The sequence below is a fragment of the Aethina tumida genome, chromosome 1, assembly GCF_024364675.1.
Source record: "Aethina tumida isolate Nest 87 chromosome 1, icAetTumi1.1, whole genome shotgun sequence".
NCBI classification, from domain to species: Eukaryota; Metazoa; Arthropoda; class Insecta; order Coleoptera; family Nitidulidae; genus Aethina; species Aethina tumida.
In genome coordinates, this window is record NC_065435.1 from 61,269,003 (window position 1) to 61,294,825 (window position 25,823).

Consider the following 25,823-nt stretch of genomic DNA (forward strand, 5'->3'; position numbering starts at 1 on the left):
AGACATTTGCATGTTGGTATAAATGGCTAGCTAACTCGTAAAAATGTAAATTTTATGCTTCAAGTTTACAATAGAAACTTTTCCACAATATTAACGAACCTAAGGACGAATTAAATTAACTCCCGGACTCTTCGAATTAAAAAAAGTTTAGCGTTTTAGCGTCCGTAAAAATTTTTATGAAACAACGGAATTCTCAGGTGTACTTACAACAATGGACATTGCGGGGCGGAGGAAATATCGGACCGGTGCACTATTACACAGAAGAAGAAAAAAAAGGACCTGATTCAGGCCGAAGTTTGCGAATAACTGAAGATGTACAATTGGGTTTACCCTGTGGGACGCCCAAATGGGGGTGGTGGGTTTTGTAGTACGTACGTTGTTGCATTCGACCAGATGTTCCAAGTCCGACACTTGTGCCTTTAGACTCAGCCTTTTACGGCCGGCAAGTGTTAAATCACACAAGCCACACACTGTCAAGTTCCTGGATTGGCTGGCTGTTCCCTTGATTACTAATTTATATACAACGTAAATTTTAGTTGTAGTTACACGTCATGTCAACTTCCAGAAACGTATTAGCGAATTGTTTTAATTGTAACCAAATCTAGTTTCGGATTGCCAAACCAATTACTCGACGAATTGTTGCATTTCGCGTAGGTTTATTTGAAACGGAACAGAAGTTAGTTAGATAAGGTAGAAATAATAAGGCATATAACAACGTTCCCGAATTAAATTAAGGCGGCTGCCGGCGTTGGCACAGTTATTCGGGTCATCGGATCGTCTGTGTTAGTATTTCGGATGTGCGGGTTAAAGTTTAATTAAAATTATGGTCGCATTAGGCTTCGAATGTTTGTGTTCTTGATTGATCTCGAACAACATTGCTTCGATTATTTGCCGTGCAATGTTTAGATAAACTAGACTGGTGGCAGTAATTGCACGGACTTCTCTGTCAGTGAGAAACTTCCGCTTAATTTAATCACCCACATGTTAATGCAAGTGGCATAGAATAACAAAGGGATTATGTGTCCGTTGAAGATTACCGGGGTCTAAAGTTTCTATTGTTGTACGTTTGTTATTGTTTAGTCTTGAAATTTTAAACCAAGACGACGGATTTAACTGCCGTTTTCTTTGTCGGTTTTTTGGAAAATAATTACCAACTAGTTATTTTTCTATTAGCACAACATACGCACGACATTCTGGAAGTTTATTTTAAACTCCCGTCTATATTAAGGGTTGTATAAAAAATATCAGCGCAGGGAAATCAGCGGAACAAAAGCACGCAATGTTTCATGCATAAACATATTTTATAATTATAAATGATTCAATGAGATTTTATAAAGAGCAAACTTTTCCGATTAAAATGTGTTATTCTCTGTGACTGCTGTTTAAATGAAATAATGGATTAATCTTATGTTTAGAAAGTGTTTCCATTTTATGTAATTAATTATAACATAGATATATATATATATATATATATATATATATATACATATATATATATATATATATATATATATATATATATATATTGTAAAGATGAAATATTGCCCTTTAATAAAATAGATAAAACCCAAAAATAAATTAAAATTTTGTTTATTGGTTCTTGTTACATTTTTGGTGCAACTAAAACGTTTAATTCATAATTTTATAGTTTTATAACATATTCATTAAATCTATAATACAAAAAAATATTCCGAAAAAGGTCTATTTTCTATTAAAAAAAGAGAATTCTCTCATATTTGTGTACTATGCTCCATTAAAATATATTAAACATATGAGCTGTACTACATGAATTGGACACTATATAATGTTAATTATTTTTTTATTATTATTGTGTTTACAATGCTACTGGTTAATATAATTTTATTTTTCAAAATATTACGTACTTGTTATTTTTAATGGGAAAAAATTATAGTAACTTTTTACTTTATTAATTATTTGGTATATTGCTTATTATAATTATTTAATAATAAGTCCATGTGAAACTGAAAAATTATATTTCAGCATTACCTAGATCGAAGGAAACAAGAAGACTTCCTTTCAAAATTATTAAACAAAAAGAGTATTATATAAAGTCTTAATTCTAAATTAAGTTACACAGATTCACTAAAAATCCCTTTCAAAATTAAAGTTGCTATATTTATGTCAAGATTAATTTAGAAAAATATGTAATTTTGTATAGAATAATAATATAGTAGTTTTATAATAGTGTATATAACAACAATAATAAATTAATATTATTTTAATAATACAAATTAAATAAAAAAGTTATGACCAAAATATTTAACATTTTAAATAGTTGCTATAATATTGACCATTACTGTATGTGATTCATTAACACAAAAGGTACGTAATACACAATTGGTATGAAATAATTTCTCCAAAAAAACGCTATTCAAATATCCACTTAAATTCATGAAACAAAACACATCAAACTATCCAATGAAAGATCTGTTAATTCATCAGTTAAATCCATAAAACAAAAAATATTCAAAAATGTTTGTTAATCCATCTAGTAGCAAATTTAATACACACTCATGACTTTCTGTTTAAAAAAATGCACATCCTGCTTTTTGTGTAATAATAATATAGTAGTTTTATAATAGTGTATATAACAACAATAGTAAATTAATATTATTTTAATAATTCAAATTAAATAAAAAAGTTATGACTAAAATATTTAACATTTTAAATAGTTGCTATAATATTGACCATTACTGTATGTGATTCATTAACACAAAAGATACGTAATACATAATTGGTATGAAATAATTTCTCAAAAAAAAAACATATTAAACTTTTCAAATATCCACTTAAATTCATGAAACAAAACACATCAAAATATTCAATGAAAGGTCTGTTAATTCATCAGTTAAATCCATAAAACAAAAAATATTCAAAAATGTTTGTTAATCCATCTAGTAGCAAATTTAATACACACTTATGATTTTCTGTTTAAAAAACATGCACATCCTGCCATTTTTGTGTACCATCCTCCATATACAGCATGTGATTAATTCAACCCAACTAGGCCGTCTAGTATCGACACATCGGCGAGGCGCTTTTATCCAGCCAGAATTCTGTTTTTCTGCTCAGTTTAACTTTGAAACCGGGACGATCGCTATCCCCATTACGGCCTTCCGATGCCAGACAGGCGTCTAATATAAAACAAATTGCAGAAACCGGCTCGGCCTCGAGCCCGACTTCATTGTGGACACCATTCAATCACTTTCAAATACTGTTTCATCCTATTACGAAGTCTGGCAAAAAAAGGAAAACTGCATTCTAAATGAATGGTTTATTTAATCGCCACATAAAAGTAACCCCAATGATTAATTAAAATGCCCCCAAGTTAATTCACTTTGTTTGACTACTGATCAACTTTACTTTAATGTCCTTAAGTAAATTTTTATAGAAAAAACAATGCTCTTTTCATTTTAAGCCTAGACCTCCTTTCGACAATCATTGGCACCAAAAGGGCGGACCGTTTTTGCATCGTAACAATTCGCTAACATACCTGTTGCCTGCTGTGGGCTTAATGAATTCATGAAACGGTTTGTTTGTCTGTTTGATTTAGGGCCAATTCGTAGCCCTCCTTAAACGCGGTGGAGTTCATTTAATCAGGGACTGCAGCGTACCCAAAACGGAAGAGAAAGACAAACAATGGTGCTGAGATCCCGTGGTGATGAAATCCTTTAACGAAAATATTACCATCAATTCGTCTTTACAATTGGATATTCTGAAACTGGAATCGATGGTCTTTGTACAAAAGTCAATTGTATATATTATAAATTCATTATAACGATAAAATCTCTTCCACGTTGAATTTTATATGATTATTTATTTATAGCATATAAAACGAAAGAAACAATCATCACAGACTGCGAAGCGTCAGAAATAGTAATTGCCAATTACTAAAAACTATTTATTTATTAACGGGTTCACCTCGCCGTCTATTTTAAAATGATCAATATCGAACGGATTTATATGTACAACAAAACAGGATTGAAAATTGAATTTAACCCAGAACATGGTGTCTAACAGCGTTAAAGAATAATGGAGGACCCTCCCTTTGAACGAAAGGATATTGATTTCCAAGTCTTATTTGAAGTAAAAATAATCGTGAACTAGAACAAGTCAAAGATTCACATAAAGGAATGGGCAACATTAATTTAGGCCTCTTCAATGTTTCTGAAATTACTTATTTTAAGTGTTTGATGTCATGATGGAAATGAAAATTTTCCCTCTTCAACGTTTAACGAGTTTCCCATAAACGTGCACATTTAACCATTGCACGTATGATTCATGGGTCCAATAATAACTCATCTGTGATTCAGAGGATTTTAAAATAGTCAGTGTATACAAACGATTACAGAAAAATAGATACTAAAATAGCACAGACGTCTCCAGAATACGTGATAATGATACCAGTGCAGACGCATGTAAAACGAAGTATAAAAAAACAGGCAAAACAAACAATGTCACAACAGTTCGTCGTTTCGTTTAATTACGGTATAATTTTATTTGACGATCATGCAAACTTGTACATAGCTTTGAAGTTGCTTTGTGTGAACAGGCATCAAAAAAATCTTTTGTAACTGAAAATGCCTGAGAATTGAACAGATGAGTTACAATGTGGTTCATCCCTTTTCAAATAAAAAAAGAACACGCTGTTCCGAATGCAGTACATGGTCTTTGAAAATTTTAAACAATGAATTTAACCTGTTACCTAGGTTTATGAATTCTTCGAAGGCTCCTCCGTTGAATGAACGCGTCGGTAGTAAAATCAAAACGGAACTTTATTACACACTCCATCATTTCAAGACCGAACATCTCCGCTTTTAAATTAAGTTTCTAGCGTCGTTAATTACACGGATCTGATTTATACTTGTGTATAAAGTTGGAGTCAGTCCAATAGATTTATGTGTTGGAAAGCGTTACCTGTAGCGCACCGTTGGCAAAATAACCTTCACGAATTGTTTTTCAAGTTCGTCTGCTGAAAAACGCTTTCCTAGCCCAGTCAGCAATTGTGGAAATACGTACCAAAACATATTTGTCCGGGACAAATTGTTGTGCTCATAAAGAACGAGCAGTAAATATTGACGGACGCTGATCGAGCGAAATGAGAATGTCCGCAATAAAAATCACATTTTTCCGTCGCACAAAAGCTACCCCAATAACGGACAACGTTTGTTTAACAAGCAATAAAATAAACTAACCTGGTTTTCACTACTGAGCAACTTGAGCTGATCGTTGATCAAACTGTATTTAGCCGACTCCTCCTTCCTGAGCGCCCGCTCCTTCTTCAGCTCAGGACTCCAGAACGTCTTGATCGAGTGCATCGACGATCCCAATTTCTGATTGGTCAGTTCCAGTTCCTTCTTCAGGGTGCCCAGCTCGCGCTGCAGGTCGGAGTTCTGGTGTTGCAGCTCGCCCAGGAAGGGCTGGTGGGCGGTGGGCGATTGCCGAGCGGACCGCGAAGCATACGGCTCGTCGTCGAAGTAGAGACCACGGTCCAGGGACCGGTCCCTGCGGTCCCTGATCGGCAGGAACTCTCGTTCGTGGTCTACGGTCGGACCGCGGTCCAATGATTGATAGCGGACCGACATCGGGTTTGTTGGTCTAAAACAATTTGATACATGCTAATGAATAGAAGGACGTCAGAGAGAGAGAGAATTACGAAGTGAAATTACAATCACAATTACGATATAAATGCTATTAATTTTTAAAAATATCATTTACGATAAATTCAAACTAGAAGAGTACGTATACACAAAAGCAATAAATATTTTCTTTATTGGAACCCTATTTAAGTTTTATATTTACATTGCGCGTCTTTTGAAGTTGATAATTTGAAATTCTTAATCTAAACATATTTAAAAATATATTCAATATGTTTTATTTGGAATATTTGCGACTCTAGTATTTTCAAGACGGTATTTTAAATTTATTTTACTTTTATATATCTTATTAGACATAAAAATAAACATTACATTTCTTGTACAATTTTTATTAGATGAAAACGTTTTTTGTGGATTTCAACACATTTTATTCGGTTCATTCTCGATTTATCTGTTGTTTAACACCGTAAAACACAAAAGAAAACTTTATTCTAAAGATTCTGCCTCTATAATTTCAGTTTTGAATCATGACAATCTGAGTCAACAAGTAAGCCAAATATACAATGTCCATAAAGTGTAATAAGTTGCGCTAGGAATCGTTATTGGCAAACTGGTAAACCTCATGATGGTCAATAACAAGCTACGACCGTTTTCTAATTATTTCTGTTAGGCAAAATCGCACATTCTCTATGTCCAGGCTTTAGAATCATTGTAAATCTGTTTATCACCAGAAGGTTACATGAAGCTGCTCTTAGAGACAGAAGACGTTCTCGACATCCTCTGACAAAGAAGAAGTGTCACGTTGCCCGTAGAGCATAACCTAACCGATACTGCAACAGAATGGGGTGGGTAATTGTTTGTTCACAGATAAATCTAAGCACACATTATATCACTAGGATACTCGTATTTGTACATGGCATGAATATGGGGACAAATATTCATGATCAAAGCATGGCTCCAACTGTTGTTTGTGGAGGTGGCTCTGAAACAGTGTCGAGTGGAATTTCCTTAGAAACACGGAGCTCATATTAAACTCAGAAACTATGAATGTTATAATGCTCTAATTGCTTATTAACCAATTACTCTTCCATTTGCTTAAGGATTTGTACTAGATTTAATTTTGGTAGGCGACAATGCCCGACCTCACCATACGAGACTTTGGTGTTATAAAATCATGACATTACTCGAATGCAGTAGGCCCCACGTTCATCAGACTGCAATCCAATTGAACACACGCCTTCAAACACAAATTTACACTCGAAACCACCAGCTTCGAAATCTGGAGGAGCTTGATAAAGTTCTTAGAGAAGAATGGCCATCTATGGAACAAGAATTTATTCCTTCCCTAATTTTGAGTATAGCTATGCAGGTGGAAGCGGTTCGTATAGAAAGGGGCCAAGTATAATGTAGCGGTTAATATTTTGCTTTTTTTAATTTTAATTAATTTTGTTTTATTAATTTCCCAAGGAATTTAGTGGTTTTAGAGTTTCAATTCTGAAGTTCTGTTGTTGATTTTTTATTTTATTTATTGTTCATTAAAACTTATTTTGATTTGTAATATATTGACATTGATATTCTAATTTTTTAAATAATTCAAATTCACTTCAAAAGACGCGCAAAATATTTATTATTAGATTTCGATAAGTTGCCAAAATTAAATAATACTAATTTTGTTTCACGTATCATTATAAAACATTTTATAATAACTGTTTAATACACACAGAATACGAAATGTAACAACCGAGGTTTATTTATTATTAATCATATATTGCGACGTACGTAATTCCTCAAAAATAGTAGTATGACTAAAAAATATATTTATATTTCATTTTTACCATATATTCATAATTTTAAAAATAAAGTAAATGATACATAATATAATGAAGAAATATATTTTTCCAATTTTTGTAATTTTGTGGTATGAAAAGCATAAAGAATGATAATAAGAATGGATACGATTTTTATATATTCCTATACTGCATTAAAATACGTAAGTAGTGTCTATGAATATGTAACTATAAAGAACAAAATGAACTGTGTATGATAATTTATTATCGAATCCGAAAATGAAATTAAGAAGTATTATAGTTTGTGTTAAGATTTACAGAAAATATAGTAATGATAATTTTGAGTAAATTTAACTGCAATATGTTATTTTTTGGAGGAATTGTTTCACCAGTCACATTTATTTATTTTGAAATAATTTAGACATATGTGTAAGTTCAAAATATTAATAAACATCTCAGAAACAATTGCCATGAAATTAAGAATTATAAACATCAATTTTATCGTAATTTCATAAATGTATACCAATACATTTTTCTTTTTATTGTAATCTATTTAATTTCTGTGCATATAAAAAATACAGAAACAACTATATTCTAGTCGCAAAATGTCCATTTAAAATAGTTTGTCATCATCGCAAAGAAAGTATTCGTGTGAAATTCATTTAAATTTAGATGAGTCATGCGAAAACTGTATCCAATAACATTATAATAGTGGAAACACACATGGAAAGCAATATGAAATTAAAAAGAGTATTAAACTTCAGAAAATAAATGTGCATTTGCTCGACTGACAAAAACAGCTCGAAAAATGGCACAACTCACAAATATATTAATAAATACTTATTTTCGTTAAAATGTTTAGAAAAATTAGAAGATACTGCGACAAGAATAACAAATTTCAGTACGGGAACGAAAAAAACGTTACTACAAGGAAGGAGGGAGTTAGAAAAAAGTATTTTTTAGTAACGACTCAAAATAGAGCAATGTACAGTAATTATATGTTAGACATCTTAGAACCCACAGTCAAGCATAAAATTGAAAACGTATCTTATTTAAATGAAATTATATCTATGCAGAATATATTTCAATATGATAAAACCCTAAACATACTAAACAGTTGGTCAAGCCTCTCAATGTCCTTATTTAAACTTTATAAAGAATTATAACATTGTGTCAACACTAAAATAAGAAATGAAAACACTATAATATAATCGATCTGTACTCTACTGTTAAAACAAACCGCTTGGAAAGCAAATGATGAAGTTTACATTACTAAGCTGACTGAATCAAGGCCGAAAAGATGAGATATAAAACAGAAATGATACAAAGTATTAATTTCTTATTTAATTATCCTCTAATTTATCTTCTCTTTCTTTCTTAAATAAATTTATTAATTTGTAAAAAATAGAATACCGGATGGATATAGAAGTGTTTTCAGTGAAAACAATGACCGAAAATTATATTTTTAACGTATGATTAGAAAATAAACAAACAAGCAAACTAAAAAAAAATTGTTTCGGAGTCATTATTCTTCAAAAAGATGTCAACTTCGCTATGGATAGAATACACTATTTCAACAATAATGATTGATTAAAGTGAATGTCATAATTAGATTTTTCGAGCGCTACTTGAGAGTTTAATTTGTTGTTTATTTATAGAACAGGATATTATTGATTCGCTTTTTGAGGTGTTTTCTCTTTATGTTAATATTTAAAACAGTGTTATTTTAAGTAAATGATAGATAATCTATATGTATTTAACCAAGGTTATTATTAAACAATTTGGTTATAGAACTTCCATCGTTCTTTAATAGTCTAGCAATTACATTAACTTTAATAATTAAAATTATTAATTCAGAACAGTTCCCCAAAAAATTATTGCTACGTTCTGAAGCCTGAAAAATGTTGATTTGATACTTCAATATGAAAATCATTAACAAATTATTATACTTATTATTATTAAATAAGGAGTACGGAAGACAAAAACGTTAATAACAAATGTTGAGTTCATTACATGATAATCGTAAACTACGCCTACTTCGTAGTTGACTTAAATTAAACAAAAACCGTGTGTAAATCGAAAACGTAATTAAACAGTAAATTAAATTTAACAGTCTCGTAAACTCTATGTAATATAATTACGTAGACTTGATGGTTTCATTTGAATGCGATTGCCTTTTTACAGGAGGATAAAAGTCGGTGTTTTATGGCAATGCTTCTCTCCCATTTAAACACCAGAACGTGCTACGGATTTTCCACTGAGTTAATCGATGAATCAGAAAAAGAAAAAGCCCGATTCGATATTTGTCTCGTCCAATTTATCAATTTAGATCGGCGTGTGTGAGTTGTTAGCATTTAAGCCGGACAAACATTTCAATTTAAACGGTTTATGAATTGTCAATGTTCGATTAGACCGCCGCATCAATCTCGTTTTACATCTATTTACATAATACGAATATCCAAGCCATTTATAAAAAAACAATGGAAAAATGTAACAGAAACTAAATTGATCAATAATGATAATCTGCTTTTAATCCGAATACATGTGTTATCTCGACTCGAATGCAAATATTATTCATATGTACGCACTTTGTGAATAATACAAAAAAAGTTTTGAATTTTTTTTATGTAACAACATGATGATGTCCGGTGGTGACAAAATACATCGGGATTGATACGATTTTTTTTTGTTTTGGGGGATCTTGTCCCTACCTGGTTGGTGTTAGGGATCGACGATGCGAAGGTCCAACAGTTATGGATCTTCGTTGTTTATCCATGACTGGACTAGTAAGTTCTTCATCCCTATAATGTTAATTTTATTTGTGAATGATGCTTAGTATTTACAATCATTTTATCAGGCTCCATTTACATGCAATGGTTGCTGAATGGTTTACGAGGTCCTTTTCTTGGGTGTCATGCAACAATAATATTCATTATTTTTTCAGTTTTTCCTTTGGCATTTGAAAACCATATTGTTCTCTTCTAACAAACAAAAAACAACCGCTCCAAAAATACTAAATTCGTTCTAGAGTCCAGATTATTAGGGTTAGTTTCAATAAAAATAGTAGCGTAAACCCTAAAAGCTTTCAAGTTTTTCAGAATATTCCATTTACCCTTTCATTTCATTACATATTTTCTTACACGGCTCCAATATCATGTACAAAGTTTCATCCAATTTTGTTTTCTTTCGTTATTTTATTTTATTTAATACCCTAACATTTAATAAGTAAGTAGTCACAAACATGTTTCGAATTTAAACACTTTCTTTTATTAAGGCTTTAATTTCAAACTAGTTATAGTTGTTTATAGTTTATACAATTTAGTGTAAATATTCTAATTAAATTTACATATTACTTATCTTCTTTAACATAATTGTCATAAGAATTTTTCATTTAAAAAGCTGAAAATCATTTATCTAATATTCAAATGCTGTGCCTTAATTGACGGCTTATCTTTGCACACAATATTCGTTTATAAATTAACTAATTTAACCTTTAAATCTTCAAGTGATCACTAATTACTTGGATGGAAATGTTTAATTGTCATAGATCATTACTTATTATCACGAATTAACTTGACTATCGTAGATTCGTCTCATTAGAATTTAATATAATCCTCGGATTCGGTGAACTGTAATCCAGTTAAATATCTATACAAACTTAGATTAATAGTATTGCTTTTAATCAACTTTGCCGATATTCTGTGTTTGACAAAAACATATTAATGTTTCAGATGTTAAATTATCTATTTTAACACATAGTGTATCTTTGTATGTGGAAGATGTATAAATAATGTAATTTCTTGCTTGTTAATAAACTTGTTGTTTCTATTGCTAAACGTAATATTGTGTTTTTTAGGGGTAATTTGTTTGGTGTATTGATCAATGTACTGTTTCATCCGTTTGTACGGTGTTATGAATGACACACTTTGCGTGGGTTACATGGGAGAAAAATGGCTTTCGAAATGTGGATCAAGTGCATTCACATATTTCGTGGAACCGGGATGCGTCAATAAACAACCAATATTAAAGAGTAAAAATGTGTTTACACAGTTTTACTTTTGATCAATGCGATGGTGATAAACATAGAGATCGTGCTTGAATGGATGTCGGGAATGCTCCAGTTTCGCGCGGAAACATCGATTACTGATAGTGTGTGGGAAGCGTGTTCGTACCTGGTGGCACTCCGGGACCGGTGATGTCCAGGTCCCACCGTCATCGACCTTCCCCGTTCCTCCAGCATCGGACTTCCTGGGTCTTCGTCCCTGTAATAGTGATGGTAACCGTACGAGTGATCCGGTGAATTGTTACCGGATCGGGTCTGTCTGAAGGACTTCCTACCCAGCGGACTGCCACCGGGGTATGCTTTAGAGGGGGACCGGTCCACAGTGGGCAATCTCACACCCCTTGGGGACCGGGTGCCCCCGCCGTACGCGTCTCGAGACATCTCATGTCATTTCACACACGGTACACGGTAATCGTTCTGGCCAACCGACTCTCCAACACTCTCCAACACTGTACTGGCGCTACGGGACACGGGACCACGTCCCAATCAATGAAACGGGTGTATCGTAAATACGCGCGCGCATTCACACGCGACCGTCCCACACTCGTTTGTGCCCCCGTGGGTTCGTAGGTCCGCAATCAATCGGCACCGCCGTTGGAATCCGTCATGGTTTGTTCGGCGCACATTTTCGTCGTGCAGTCGCCGTATCGTCAGAAAGCCGCCCGAAATATTGGCTATGGCGACTGAAAAGTGCCGGCCGTCGCCAACATGAGCTTCCTGAAAGTGCGGCGCAGGAGTCGTGCGCGATGGTTCCCCCCCAATAAATGGGTCAGCGAGTGCGGTTGCGGACTGTAGAAGGGACCGATGAGGCCTTGAACTGAATCTGAAACGGTGGCCTGAAAATTTGTGGCAGAAAGGTTACATTCCTGAAGCGGCTGAAAATTTATGTCTTATCATTCTTATTCATAGATGTCACTGTCTATGCAGATTCCTATGGTGCGTTACCAATGCGTGAATGGCAGTAAACAATAAGAAGCTGCACAACGGGATAAAGCTTTATTAAAATTGGTGATGTAAAAGCTCGCATTTGAAAGTGAAGGTCATGCCTAACGGCGTGGCATAAAGATGGCACCACAACTAGCATTAGGGTTCTTTATGAACGACTTTGTGAGTTCCATGAAAACCGAGAGATGGCGCAACATTCTGAGAATGACTCCCTTTTTTAATTGAATATTATATTGAATTTGGAAACTTCAAAATTAAATGCAATACCGAAAATAAATTCAGTATTATATATATTTAATATATTATATTATTATTATATTATATTTTACTACATTTTACATTGATAAATTAAAATTAAGATTTAATTTTTTTTCTTTATTTTTTTTCCAGCTTGAGTCTTCATTTAATTGTTTTTGAGTTGTGATAAATTATTTAAAAAAAAAAAAATAAGAAACTGATAATTATTTAAGGAATTACAAAAATGAAAAAGTTGTTTAGAAAGTACCTGTTATAATGGTAATTAAAACAAATAGTTGTTTATTAAATTATGTTTATATTTAATTTAAGTTTACAAATATATAATAATAATATAAATTAACATTTAAAATAAGGTGCAAATAAAATATCAAATAAAGAAGTAGAAATGTTTTATTTGCCAATATACAAAGATTACATCGCTCGAGTGTATAAAAGTAGATGCAATAAATAACTTATACTACATTTTAAGAATTTCAAATAATTAAATGTTAAGTAGCCTATTTCATATTGTCAAAACATGTAAGCACTATCTAAAATTTGTACAAAACATACACACATACACGAATCCATCAGATGAGTCTAAAAGGTTTTACATTACTAAAGAACTTTAGGATAAAAATAATTTAATATCTTTTGTAAAGAGTAAATTGGATAAAACTAAATAAATTATTTTTCATCTAATTGTGACTATTTTTTAAGTACATTGTTTATTAACTCATCTAAGACGAGAGGTTCTCAATAGCATCCATTTGCAAGTGGATCAACAATCACAAGTTTATTCGATACATTTAAGACTCCGCCATATAATGTATAGTTCTATTTGCATGTGTACTCTTCAGTTCTTTCACTGCACGTGTCACACGTAACTTCACAACACCAGTGAAACTCGCATCGGCACTGCCAGGTTTTTGTGTACTGGTGAGTGTTATAGCCTCTGCCGCAGCACATCAAATCACAACCGTCAATACCTGAAACAGAAACAATTAAAACACAACGCACTAAATTGGTGGTGTTAACGTACCTTTGGATGTTCTGTTGCACGCTCTGCCGACAGTACCCAAGGACCCAGAAGCGATGTCCCTCTCGCAGTAGTTGGGAGACATTTGCAGAAACACCAGCTCCGATTTCTTTGGTAACTTCTTAACGGGCACGCGGCCCTTTTTCAACACTAAATGAATGCGCTTCGACCGCTTGGGCATGTCCAGTCCTCTGGGTCCAGGTTGGGCGGGCGTGGCGGCCACAGGTCTGGCCCTATAATACTTCTTCATCAGGCTATCGCCCACTTGTCTAAATGTAGGAAGGGTTTTCCAACAGGTTTTCATGGTACAGCTACCCGACACACCGTGGCATTTACATTCTGTAAATAGATTTAATTTCACAGCCTGAAAAAAGAACACCTCAGTTTTCAACAGTTCTCAAAAAAAAAAAACAACGTTGTTAAACATGAATAGGAACAATAAAGTAGCAGCGTTCATTCGGGAAAAAAACCGCAACAATAGTGGCACTAAAATTCTTCTCCATTGTATCGGAGATGGGCGCATTTAAATGTGGTTCGATGAGCTTCAGTGGACCGGTCCATCATTCAGGGACTGTCAATTAAGAAGCGGGCATCGCGAAAAAACGCGACGAAGGTCATGGGAAAGTTGCGCGAAATATTCGACCAAATACAGGAGAAAAAGAAGATTGTGAGGATGCACGTAAAACGGTCCTTATTTGGAGGCAATAGATTTAGAGACAAGAAATTATCATTTTTTATTATGGATGCGATTAAAAGGAAATATTTCCACATGTTTGCTTTTTCCAGGTCATGAATTATTTAATAATTTTGACTCATGTTACTTATCTGTGAAGAGAAAAAAATATTTCCTTATTCTGTATCTTAATGGACGCATAATAAATAAGAGACTGGACATAACAAAAGCAATTCATGAGAATATTGCTCCTCTATTTTTGCGTTTTTGTGTACGTTTATTTATTACAATTTTTTTTATAAACCCATAACACTATATTGCCCACCGAGCCTATTAATGGAACGACCCACTGAGAGAGCAATGAAAATCGTACATTATAACTCAGTTTTTGCTCAATAAACCAAACTTAATGGAATCAATCGATCAGACAAGTTAAACAATACCAACGAATTTATAGCACCATTTCCAATACACCATTAAAAAGGCCAATCAATATAAACATATCCGAGTAATAATGCTTTACGCGAATGTTTATTATTTTTTATTGGAGTAGTTTTAAATAAACACTCGCTGATAAGTATGTTATATTTTATATAATTACGGTCATAAAATTGACTAACCTTTCTCCCCGCTTTGTTATTGTGTAAATTCATCAAGCTCCTTTCGTCGCCTTCAAACTCCCTGGCATCCAAGAATTTCCTGGCAAATCTCACCCCGTAGTTGATATCTACACTGCATCCACCCCATTTCCATCCGGGTGGATTCGGTTCTCTATGTTTGGGTCCAGAAGCGCAGCCACATGCCGAAATGTTACCCCTTGCACAAGCTGCAGTCACTGCATACGCCACTCCCGCGCTGGATATTGCGTAAGTGAAGGCTGCTTCTCTGGAACCTGAAACAATTACACACATTGGGGTCACACTGTTTTTGAGGACAGTAATACTACTGATGAGTAATCCGTAAATGTCAGTCTTTAACCGAATTTGAATCGGGATGATTTCAGATTCTCAACTAATGCAAAAATTTACCAACATTTTCCAAGAACATTTTTTTAAAAATCGTGACAAAACGTGACATGTTTCATGTTTCTGTGATCGTGACAGGAGCTAACAGCGATAATCAATAACCGAAGATCGGTTCTAGGGACCCCGAGTCACGCAATCCCGCATTAATTGGATCTGCGTGCACTTTGGGGTATCGTGGGAGGCGCTAAATCATTAGCATCGTCTTGATTTATTCCGATCCTGAACAAAGATTACTGAAAGGCGGACCGACATCATAACAGAATCGATTTTATTGACCTCTATCTTCTGAGCGAAGGTGGATATCGCATTTCGTTACATGCCCGACCGGGAAATTGATTTTAAACGATTAAGGTAATTGTGTCAATTGCAGATGTATTCGATTACAAAGGCTGGCAGTTCCATTGACTAAGCAATTAATTAATTAGATAGAATTAACGGCGAACATAAAATCACACTTCTCCCTTCTTTTAAGTGTGAAAATCGATTTTCCATGTAAACTTAATGCATATGTATTCGTATATATTACACATAATATGTAAATTTACTACTTGTAGCTGCGAGTATTAAATGCGAATATATTATGTGAAACCCAAGGAAGGACATTTAAGTATCAGGCTTGAATTTCAATTAATTAAGCTAATAGACAAAATGATTTGACATAAATGAAAATTAATTGTGTTAGAAAAGTCGATTCTTTCCCATTATACTATTAATTTCTCGTTTAATGGATAATTAAGTTGTTCCGTAAAAGTGGAGTTTCTAAATATTCAGATGTTCAATATATTTGTGATTCAAATTAAATACTAACATATTAAATTTTAACAATTTCACATACGGTAAATAATATGTAAACTATTCACTAGGAAAGTTTGTCACACGAGTGCAAGAGGTGAATGTAGTGGTAATACAAGTGCGTTCCTTTTCCTACGACTATAAATAACCATTTTGAATAGAAAGAGTCTCTTAGGAATGATCTCTATTCTAAAATTCATTAGTTTCAAACTTTTAAATAATTAGACATAGATGCAAATACTTTATGGTTTGGGGTTTCTTAGATTGAAAGATTCATGAAATGTTTTGGATTCCTTACCGTCTGGAAGTTACAAGGCCACATTATATTACTTGTTTGTTTAAAGTTTGAACACCGAGTGGTCTTTCTTAAGTGGTTCAAATTATTTTACAGCTCAGATCTAAACAAATTTCGGCCAGATCATCTCATAAAGATAATGTGTTGAGTAGTTATAAATAAGTATGTGTTAAAGGATATTAAAAGATGATGGTCCAAAGTAGAATATAGAAGGAAATAAAATTCAAATAAAGACTGTTTTCTATTGATTTCAATTCGAAAAGTTTCCTGGTCGCACTTGTGACCAGGACAATGTCCAAATCGATGGACCGCCAGGACTGACGCCGGATACCAGGACATTCCCGTGCGTTGGTATGGCATAAATGTTTGTTCAGTTCGTTTGTTACGCTTATGGCTTGTTGCTTTTTGAAATTATGAGTCACGTGTTTTGCGGGTATTGCGGCTTATATCGAGACAGCGGTTTCGTGGGCGGAAAAGGGATGCTAATATGCTATTTAATTATTCCCTTTTCGACGTACCGACAACACCGAATAATGCCCTTGTTTTTATTTCGCTCATTGTCCTCACACCTTCGGAATAAATGTGCGCGTTCAGACGATTAAAAATTGGCCAAAGGGTAAAATATGTGCATAATAAAATATTTGTACGCCCCCCGTTCACGCGATAAAATATTGAATGGTTGAAACGTACAACGTGCATAGTCAAGTACTTAGTGTTAAATCATATCTAAGAAATCATTAAAGATTGTAAATGTTATTGATATTCACGTTGAATAGAAGTCCTGGTTATTGTCCGGCAAGAATGTTCATTGAAATAAATAATCGAGTCGATGTTATGTTAATATTTCCGACATCATTATCGCAGCAGGGTTCGTTCCCGGCTTGAAACATTTCAGCTCGTTAAGTAGATGTTTATCGACATAATTATCGCGATATTATAAGCATATGCAATTAAATAAATGTACAGGAGGTCTTCAAGAGTATTTATTAGACTATGATAATAACTGGATTAATTCTTTTGATTTTTTACTACATTTGTTTTTTGAAGAGATTTTGTTAAATATCCATTTTTTCTTCATTTTAGAAGTATGGTCATATCTTGTAGTGATCTTCATTTGTAAATAATCTGACATTGACGAAAGCCGAAATAAATAAATAATAATTAAAAATTTTAATATCCATTTGATATTTAGAGTATATGACTTATTTAGTCAACTAATACTAATGCTTTCTCAAATACTTCTAATATTCCATTTAGTTAAACACGTCACTTAGTAAAATAATCCAATTTTTACAGATGAATCATAATAAGGCCGATTAAAACGTATATAAAAAGCATTAAAAGGATTATCGATTGCAAGCGTACGTCTATGGAGGTATTTGAATTTGAGGAAGAGCACCAAGCACGTGGGCTTTGAAGTTGATATGTAGATGGTGTTAATCAAAATAATTAAATGGCGGCATTGCATCTGATCGTTGCCGACACTCTTGGGCTTAAGGCGATACTGGAATTATGCGTGCATTTGTAATCGGTTTATAAAATATGGTTATTTTATTAATTCGATTATTACGTCTATTTATTTAATGTAGATCGGATGTTAAGTAGTTGTAACGGTGCGATTTTTACTATCTTCGAGGTAAAACTGTATTTTATAAAACGAGTCTTCATAATCAGGAATGTCTGTTGGTGAGACAAATCCTAAGTTTACTTTGTGACTAAGTTTTGATAGATCAATTTTATCAATATTTCACTGTTTGTAACAACATTATCTGACTTTACAAAGATACAATAAAGACATAGATATTTTTAATAAGATACATAATTTAATCAAAGGAAATGTTACTTTTAAAAAGTAAATACCCAAATTTCATCTAAGACTAAATGTTCTCAGATACATATATGTCAATATTACATTTACAATATATGACTAAATATTGGTAATCTAAAAATAACGACACAAATTACATATTTGAAAAATTACATATAGCATAATTGTTTATTTTTAAAATGTTATTAAAACATTTTAAGATTATTAACAATGTGGAAAATAAATGGATTAAGACATATTAATTAGGGAAAAATTGTATTACATATAAATAATGAATAATATAATATCCTAATTTGATCTGAGATTAAATGTTGTCATATACATTTATATCATTCCATTATTTAGATTGTCACTATTTGGCTTTATATAAAAAATAACACAAATATCATATCTAAATAATTAGTTGCAACGTAATTTTTTATTTTTAAGATTGTTGAGACATTTTAATATTATTAACAAATATTAGCAAATAAATTGATTAAGACAGATTAATTGGGGAAATTTCTGTTGCATATAAATAATCAATATAATTTAATATTTAAATGTATATATTAAAATTGTAAAAGGCCTTAATTACTTTTAAATTCAATAAAACATCGAATAAAAACCATATAAAATGTTGTCAATCTATATAAATATTGCCACAAAGTTGTCTTGTGTCAAATTGTAGAGGACCATATGGGCACTAGCAAATATATTTTTTAGAAAGTGTGGTACTTCATTTGAAATGTTTTATTTTATTCTATATTCAATGCTATTTTATATATAGTGAAGTAAAAAGTTGTCGAAAGACTTTTTCAGGCTATTTTGAACATAGCAAGAAAACCCTCTCCATCTGATTACTTACAAAATTTAAAAAGTGAACAAAACTGTTAAAAACATTTTAAGATTATGTCGCAATAAAATTAATTAAAACAAATTAATTGGGATAAAATTAACATTACATATAAATAATAAACATATTTTTAAATTTCAATTTATATAGTGAGGTTGTAAAAGGTCTCCCCACCTGATAATTCTCGATATTTAAAAAGAGAACAGGTTTTTAATCTATTCTAATAATTAAGAAAATGCTACTGAATATTAATATTTAAAGGGTAATATGTCAAAAAAGTGTGAAAGGTTTATAAATAATTTTTATTAGTAACACACAAAATTTAAATAAAGTTATTTTTGTAAAATCTCACCTTTTAAAAAGTAAGTTCCAAGTTTAACTTGAGACTAAATTTTGATAGATACATTTATGTCAATATTATCTGGCGTTACTACATAAAACAATAAAAATATTATTAAAAAAATATATATTTGAAAAAATAATCTGAAGTAATATTCTTTAAAACGTAGCAGCAAATGTTTATTATTAAAACAAGATTGCTAAAACATTTTAAGATTGTTAATAATTTAGCTATCAAATTGATTAAGACAAATTAATTGTGTTAAAATTAATATAATATATAAATAATAAATATACTTTAAAATTGTCCATTTATTTAATGACGCAGATGGTTGCAGAGCACCTTACTTATTTACACAGAGGACAGTTTTAGTTATTCATTTACTTCTAAATTATTGGTTGTGCTCAATTATCTAGGGGGCACCTCTTTGTATATACAGGTTGTATCAAAAAATATATATTTTATGTAACAGATGTTTATCTTATTTTCAGATATCATATTTTTTCAGGTTCCATAATTCTCCAGAAATAAAACAACAACAAAATTTTCAAAATGAAGACTTTAAATTTCATAACTTATTTTCTTTTAATAACTTAACTTAACAATATCAACTAAAAAGATTGGAGAACTCATATCAAACAACATACTTTTTTGGATTTAAAATAAAAATAATTTAGTAAGAGCGTATTAATTTTTGAATATACATTAATGTTGGTAGTATAATGAACACCAGTATAATTTATTTAATTGGCAAATTTGTTAGATCCAGCTTTTGACTATCTTGAAAAATCAATAAATTACATTCTTACTGTATAAAATATCTATAAAACGCAGCAGCACAGAACGTAATTTATTAAATGACCCCATATATGGCTTAAGCGACTATATACAGTAACTTGTTAATAATAAACTTTTCAATTAATATGGCGTGTTTTAATTAATGGAGTTATTCAATATATCAGTTGAAAACTAGTCTGTCAAGCGTCGATAATAGAAAGTCGGTTTCATGTAGTCGGAAATTAAATCGCCGTGAAAAATGTCAAGCATGCGGTTGAAGTTTTACAAATACTTGCCCTCCAGAAATTCTCACTTATTTTGCAACATTAACCTTTGCAAAACGTACAGGACTAAAGATAAGATACGAGAAAGGCGCTACACGAAGCGTGATTTTCATTTCAGTTTTTAGGAACGTGGGCGGGTGCACCGAAATTTTGCGTCATTTTTGCCCGCGTAACAAAGAGATAAAGTGCGAGCGCAGGCGTTCGCGAACTAGCTATAAATCCCCCGGATTGTAAAACATAGTGGGTACGGTAATTCTACACCAGGTTTGAGAGTTACATCAATCCGACGCCTTTGCCATTTCCACAAATGTATCATTGTACAAGGTTCGGCTAATTAATGGCAATTGCTCGACTCGCGGATTCTTTGCTACACCTATGCGAAAGCCCCGCAATGTGTTTACAACTTGTTCGATTCGTGTGTTTATTTCGTTATTCGATTTTATGTGATGGTGAAGGTGAGTACGAGCTCGCGGTAAATTCACCATGGAGACGTGCACGGGGTTGAACCGTCCCCGGTTACGACCCGCCGACATGTTAAACGTAGATGAATGCTCGGACGTTCGTAGCTTCGAGCCGAACGCAATATTTTATCTGGTGCAAAACAAAAGTATAAGTTAGCGGACATGGAAACGAGAAGCCGCGACATATTCATATATTCATATATTCAGTGTATCATGAAGCCGCGAGTTAAATAGTAACCGTGGCAGATGCCGGTGCAGTTATTTTGCATATCTGTGAACGCAATGTACGTTTATATAAAGTGCTCATCGTTTACAGCGACATGCGTCTCGGCAAAATAACGTGCCGATAAGATAACTGCAAGGAATGATCTGTAATTTAAATACTTCGTAGAAGTACGTGGTTTGAAAAGCTAGAGTACCCACCTATCCTTATTCGGTTTTAACTATCTCAGCAATCACATATGATATATATACATATTTATTTTAATCTACCTATAAATTATTTTTAATTTTAAGATGTTAGATATCTAATACCCTCATTTTTATATTTCAAATTTGAAAAGATATCTTTTTTTATATAATATACAAATAAAGGAATTATTGCTGAATAATAATGAATGTCATAACTCAAAATTAAGGTACTTTTGAAAAATTTTAATGTATACAAAACACATTAATGGCACTTTTAGTAACAAAAATTAAAATTAAAGGAATGTATAAAGTTTGTAGATACTTTTCATTAAAAACATACGAAGTTTTACCATAAAAAAATAATGTGACGAAAAAAGTGTGGACTATTTTGAAGATTTTTTTTATTCTTACCATAAAAAAAATAAAAATTAAAAAAATTTTGCAAAATTTTACATTTTAAAAGGTAATGTAAACACATTTCTAGATACTTTTCGTTAGTAATATATAATAAATATGATTAAAATTGTGGAAATATTTCAAAATTTTACCGTTTAAAGATGAAAAAAAGTGTGTATTATCATTATTATTACTATATAAAATTTAAATTAAGAAAATAATGCAAAATTTTACCCTTTAAAAGGTAATAAGTAAAAACATGTTTAACACTTTAGTAAAATATAAATTTCAAATTTAACCTTTAAAAGATAATATGACAAAAAACTGAACAAATATGTAGATTTTGTTCATTAGTAACATATAATAAATATTATTAAAAGTGTAAAATATTGCGAAATTTTACCTTTAAAAAGTAAAAAAGTTTAACAGTTTTATATATTTTCTTTATTATTACCATATATAAATTAAGAAGATAATGCAAAAATGTACTCTCTAAAAAGTAATAGATAATTTATCACATTTGTATATAAAATTGTAAATTATTGTGAAAATTTGCCTTCAAAAGGTAAAAAAGTTTAACAGTTTTATATATTCTCTTTATTATTGACATATATAAATTAAGAAGATAATGCAAAAATTTACTCTCTAAAAAGTAATAGACAATTTATCACATTTGTATATATACTTATAGATTATTTTGATTAGGAATATACAAAATTTAAATTAAAAAATTGCTAAATTTTACCTTTTAAAACATAATATGACAAAAAAATGTTGTAGATTCTCTTGATTATTAATAATAATTAATATAATTAAATTAAAATTAAAAAAATGTTGCAAAATTTTACCCTTTAAAAGGTAATGTAAAAAAATTACTCTTAAGAGATAAAATATATTTGATAATTTTGAATATTCTTTGTAATATGACAAAAAAATTTTGTAAATTCTCTTTATTATTAATAATAATTAATATAATTAAATTAAAATTAAAAAAATGTTGCAAAATTTTACGCTTTAAAAGGTAATGTAAATAGTTTTGAATATTCTCTTTATTTTTACCATATCAAAATTTAAAATTAAGGAAATGTTGCAAAATTTTACTTTTAAAAGTTTAATATGACAAAAAAACTGAACAAATTTGTAGATTTTTTTCATTAGGAAAAATTTATATTAAGGAAATATTGTAGGGTAAATTTAAATCAAATCTGTAGATACCTTTCAACAGAGATATATAAAACTTATATTAAGGTAATTTTAAGATCTTTAATCTTTTTATACCAAAATATATTGGAAAAAATTATCAAGGAGTAATACAACAATAAAAATTTTGATCTGTTTGTAGACTATTTTCATTAGTCACATACAAAATTAAAATTAACAAATGTTGTTTTTAATTAACTCTACAGAATTAAATGCTCAATTGACACTTTTTTTAGTAATTAAAAGTTTACTTTTTAAAAAGTAATAGCCAAAAACAGTTTAACAAATTTGTACTTTTTTATTATTTAAGTAATACACATTATTTAAATTAACGAAAGGTAACATGCCAAAAAAAAGAATATAAAACTCAAAAATTTAAATAAATTTGGCAAAATATATCTTTTGAGGGATAAGATACCAAAAAGAGAACACAAAAGGAAAGTATAAAATGATACCTAAAGATACTTAAAAGAAAATATGTGAAAGAAAAAGTTTGACGGATTTGTTTCAATGGTAGCATACAAAGGCAACAGTGATATCTGTAATTTAAATCGTCGCAGGACGATTTACGCAGGCGACTGTAGAAAACGCTCTTTTGCCAAGCGATTAATTCAAACTCAATTGTAACTGTTCCATTTCGAATGAGGTTCCCGCGATAAAATCTACTACTACAACTTTTATCTGTCTTGGTAGGCAATAAATATTTTCTTATAAATAAGAGCCAGATTATAATCTTACAATCGTCGATTTATCATTGCTCGGCTTTAAACATTTCTCCGTGATATTTATTGAATTTTCATTACGTGTTTCGCAACAACGCGCTTCATAATATTTTGATTGGTTCTGTTCTGTATTACAAATAAAGATCGTATGTATCATGTTTATATTTGTAGATTCATTATACAAGATACTCAATATTTTACGGCCTAATAATTATCGACATAGTTAATATAAATGTCATCATTCCGATCATAAAGTTTCGTTTTACATTTCCCGGCAATCATAAAGAGCATAAGAATCATGTTTTATGATTTTAATGTACAAGATATCAATAAAACCTTGTCGTTTAAACGACGTAAAAAATCTTTTTATATCATTATAAAATGGAAAAAGCGATTGTTTGAAGTAATTTTTAACTGCGAGTGGGCATTCGAGAGATGCTGGTCATAAATGTCATCATTAAGAAACTCGTTACTAATATAATTATTATAATTAAATACTTGTAGATTGGAGGACTTTTCAGTTTATATTTAGTTGTATGTGTAAATTATTGCCCAACGCTAAAGGAATTATTATTATGCAAATATGTATTATGCTTGTTTATGGTGTAAAATAAAATGTATTTTAATTTAATAGAAAAGGTTGTTTCAAGTATTTATCAGTGATAAAAGTACTTTTACTGTTATTACTTCTGTCACAGTTTATCAAATGTAGTCACGTAAAAAAATCTTTAATGCAAATAACAGACTGGTTTAATAATAAACTGGAAATTAAACGGATAATATCTTGATTTTAAAGGAAAGCTAACATTAAACACATATTAAATAATTAATATTACATAAGAACTATTTAAGCTACTAATAATTAAATTAGGAATATTTAAATTAATTATAACCTTAACTAAAAAAGAAAATCCATGAATAAGTTTTGCATATGTTAATACCAACCCGATTGTCTCAAATTATGCAAATTAATGATCTTTTTACGAATCCCCCAATAAAAAATTTACACTCAATTCACTTCAATAAAAAACTAATTAATTTATTTAGATTGATCCATCCGCATTTGGTGATGTTATTGTTATTTAAGGCACCCACACGTGATGTGCCTCATCGCCGAAGATTACCGGCCGAAGTTTAATATTCAAATGACGCGATAATGGATCCCAGATTAGAATAATGAGTCCGATAAAGTCAATTAAAAAGTTAGCACGTGGGCACGATTCGGAATCGACGTGTTGGCGTCTCAAGCCGCCAGAGGGTGGCTGGTAAGTTTCGTGTATAAAATTGGATATCGCTTGAGAAAATCTCTCGCGTTACAGTTTCCACGAGTTGCTGTGACCACGCACAATTGGAGGACTTGAAGGATGGGCTACCCACTTTTGGTCGTTAGGATGTTCCACTTAGAAAATTACTAATTGATTAATTGGTGTAGGATACCATTAACTAATTATGAAAACAATTTTTTCCGAGGCACAGTGTTCCAAGATTTAAACGGATACGTAAGATTAAATGTAGTTTTGTAGTGTTATTTGAACGTATCTTCAAAGTCTCAATAAAAATATATGAACTTGTAAAAAATTTAGTGAATGAGAAATTTAGAATTATATCAGACTATTTTTCTACTGCTACATTATTAATTCATATGGAACACTACGTATATTTTTACGTTTTCTTCTCCCTTCTTATCTTCCATAACTAAATTGAATAGTTTTTAATTTTTTTGTTGTAATATTTTGCCAATTGAAAATACTACTATTTTTGCCGATATGCAGTTGCAATTATTAGAAATGTTTTTTAAGAGAATTCATTTTCTTGTTTTTTGCTTAATTTCTTCGCTTGATTGAGAAAATGTCACCCATGCATATTATTTTAAAGCCAACAACTGCATCAGTTTGATTGGAAAAAATCAATATGCATAAAAATATATTGCCTACACCTAGAGGTAAAAATTAAACTTACTTAAATTTCCTAAATACCTTCATTTTAATTAAAAATGATAAAATTTTATTCCTAGCAATTGAATTGAGAAATTATTTAAACTGACTTTTTTGAATTTAAATTTCACAGTAAACAAATATATATTAATCCATTATTA

The 25,823-nt window shown here is 31.2% G+C and overlaps 2 protein-coding genes across 8 annotated transcripts in view; both read right to left on the reverse strand.

Moving 5' to 3' along the window:
* LOC109597936 (ELKS/Rab6-interacting/CAST family member 1-like) overlaps positions 1 to 12,199 on the reverse strand; it is a 45,666-nt gene extending 33,467 nt beyond the window's left edge. Inside the window, exons 1-2 of one of the 6 annotated variants that reach the window (XM_049963834.1) lie at positions 11,578 to 12,183; positions 5,217 to 5,619 (exon numbers count right to left, since the gene is read on the reverse strand). In XM_049963834.1, the coding sequence (XP_049819791.1) occupies positions 5,217 to 5,619; positions 11,578 to 11,849 (675 nt within the window). In that variant the 5' untranslated portion in view covers positions 11,850 to 12,183. Of the gene's footprint in view, positions 1 to 207; positions 274 to 5,216; positions 5,620 to 11,577 lie in introns of those variants that run through there. The other 5 variants (XM_020013730.2, XM_049963842.1, XM_049963821.1 and 2 more) reach the window with 5 other exon arrangements.
* An 846-nt stretch (positions 12,200 to 13,045) lies between these two features.
* The window catches only part of LOC109597141 (protein Wnt-2), a 67,522-nt gene continuing 54,744 nt past the window's right edge, over positions 13,046 to 25,823 (reverse strand). For both annotated transcript variants that reach the window (XM_020012776.2, XM_049961411.1), the window contains exons 3-5: positions 14,983 to 15,254; positions 13,693 to 14,053; positions 13,046 to 13,639 (exon numbers count right to left, since the gene is read on the reverse strand). In XM_020012776.2, coding sequence (XP_019868335.1) covers positions 13,488 to 13,639; positions 13,693 to 14,053; positions 14,983 to 15,254 — 785 coding nt within the window. In that variant the 3' untranslated portion in view covers positions 13,046 to 13,487. The remainder of the gene's footprint in view (positions 13,640 to 13,692; positions 14,054 to 14,982; positions 15,255 to 25,823) is intronic.